General features: G+C 44.6%; 1 protein-coding gene across 1 annotated transcript; it reads right to left on the reverse strand.

The window, feature by feature from the left end:
• Positions 1–678: 678 nt before the first annotated feature.
• SARC_01208 (hypothetical protein) lies at positions 679–2,671 on the reverse strand (the record flags this gene model as incomplete). Its single annotated transcript, XM_014305098.1, has 3 exons — positions 679–1,191; positions 1,469–1,600; positions 2,492–2,671. 3 exons carry the CDS (start codon positions 2,669–2,671, stop codon positions 910–912), a joined length of 594 nt encoding a protein of 197 aa, XP_014160573.1. The 3' UTR covers positions 679–909.
• Between the last annotated feature and the right edge of the window lie 60 nt (positions 2,672–2,731).

Here is a 2,731-nt window from a genome sequence, read left to right on the forward strand (position 1 = left end):
TGCATGGTTAGGTAGATACTGCCATGTACAACTGATTCCTCTGCGGTACATACAGCATGCACTACCGCGGATCACTTGAGAGGTACCGATGTTGCTATAGCTACGCATGGCTAGCTCTAAGGATCGAATACTTAGTGTTGGTATAACGCTAGACTATACTCTTAAAGAACACGACGTAATCTTCGAATAAAGTATAATCTCTGGGAGAGCTGGTTTTATTTGCGAGTTCGAGGCTGTGTACTGGACTGAGTATATATACAATACACACGCAGCAGTAGCACATGACTGAGCATAAACAATACAGCATATATTTTAGTTCGCCAGCTTCATAGATAGCGTTCAACCGTGTATATGCACACACACCATACCACCGTTTACTATACCACCCTGCTTGCAGGTGCTTCTCCTTGTACTTTCGCACCGGCCAATGCATAGATGAACACGCGCACATCCATGGATATAAATATCTCGTAGATTTGTATAGCCCTTTCTCCACAAGCAAGCCCTCCATAACCCCCGCCACTCAATTCTAAATGGCCCCCTCTCATTCCGTTTACTAATGCCAATACATCTCTAGCCATCCCCATTCCATTCCGTTTACTAGGACCAATACAATTCTAGCCATCCCCCTATCATTCCGTTTACTAATACCAATACATCTCTAGCCATCCCCATACCATTCCGTTTACTAGGACCAATACATTTCTAGCCATCCACATACCATTCCGTTTACTAGGACCACATCTCTAGTCATCCACATACCATTCCGTTTACTAGGACTAATACATCTCTAGCCATCCCCATACACTCAGCTACACGGCATCACGCAGACTTCCTATCAATAGACCCACAAACAGGTGCTATAGTACTCGCAGACACAATGCCCAAGCGTCGAGTCTGCACTCACTGTTACTGAGGCACCTCTCCAAAGATATCCGCGCGCCGGTGTTCTATAACCGGCATCTTGGCCCTCACACGGCTCAGCACGTCCGTATCAATTAGCCCATAGATGACCCCTTCTTCATCAGCATTTGGCCCCCCCATGCTCGCGACTATCTCTCCCCAGGGATTGACGATCAGGGCGTGTCCGTATGACTTGCGCTTGGGATGGTGATAGCCGCATTGGGCTGCGGCGACTACATACGTTTGGTTCTCTATGGCCCGCGCACGCAGCAGGACTTCCCAGTGTGCCTGTCCACGCAGGAAGGCAAAAGACTTTAAAAAATGGGGCCATTGTATAGCTGTAAATATGACTGTACCAATATATACTATAGGTGTAAATATGGCTGTACCAATATTATACTATAGCCGTAAATATGGCTGCACCAATATATACTATAGGTGTAAATATGGCTGTACCAACATATACTATAGGTGTAATTAGACCAATATATACATACATATGTATACGAATCAATACAAAATCACGCATCACGTATGCCGAACAAGCGTACAGGCGCAAACGTACCTTGCCCGTCCCCTCGGCAAACGCTGACGGATACGTGATGACATCCGCATTCATGTGTCGTAGTCTGAGCGCAAGCTCGGGAAATCGAACATCGTAACAGATCGCCAATCCTATATTCCCGGCAGGGGTGGACTGTAAATAGGGAACGGACGATGTGAATTTGAATTAGGGTTAAGGAAATGGGATATAAATACAGATGTCCGGTCCTAAAATACCGGGAGGGGTAGACTATGAATAGGGAACGGACGGTGTGAATTTGAATTAGTGTTAGAGAAATCGGACACAAATACAGATTGTCTGGTCCTAAAATCCCGGCATCGGTTATTAGGATTAGATATATGAGAGGGCAAATATGGCATATCCCGACTACAGTTCGGTACTTTAGAAAACCTTCTGAGTTTGTATCGTCACTTCTAGACATATCCGGCTTCAGCATACCGATAAAGCGTATGCGATAAACTATGAACGTATAAAATCACCCATGTAGATATACACATAACATACCAATAAATATATATATTTAATTTATATATAGGTACCAGTGTCAGTTCGGCGGTTTGATACGATAAGTTTGATATTGTCAGAAGTTGCATCCGCGGAAGGGGTTCAGCACACTGCACACCGTTTGACTACATTCGATTGCACCGACACCGAACTTAAAGTGTACAAACACACACGCATCCGTTCATATACACAAACACGCATACCTTTCATGTACACAAATACGCATACATATACAAATGAAACAGCCTACCGTAGGCCGTTAAGTGTACATACACACACGCATCCTTTCATATACACAAACACGCATACCTTTCATGTACACAAACACGCATACATGTACACATGAAACAGCCTACCGTAGGCCGTTAAGTGTACATACACACACGCATCCTTTCATATACACAAACACGCATACATGTACACATGAGACAGCCTACCGTAGACCGCTTAAGTGTACATACACACACGCATCCTTTCATATACACATACACGCATACATATACACATGAGACAGCCTACCGTAGGCCGTACAACAGAGTTCCCGGCCACACATTGCTCACTCTCTCGAAACTGAAAGCCATCCACATCCACATCGAACAGATGCATCTTGCGATATGTACTCGCCACATCCCCAGAGCTATCTAATAACACGTGTGTGTTTGCCACCCTTGCCGGATTGTCTGTCTGAAATGGAAACATTAGATGGGTCAGTACACACACATAGACATATATGGGACTAGAACGATCCCACTCAAACAT

The sequence above is a fragment of the Sphaeroforma arctica genome (genome assembly GCF_001186125.1).
Source record: "Sphaeroforma arctica JP610 unplaced genomic scaffold supercont1.46, whole genome shotgun sequence".
Lineage (NCBI taxonomy): Eukaryota > Ichthyosporea > Ichthyophonida > Sphaeroforma > Sphaeroforma arctica.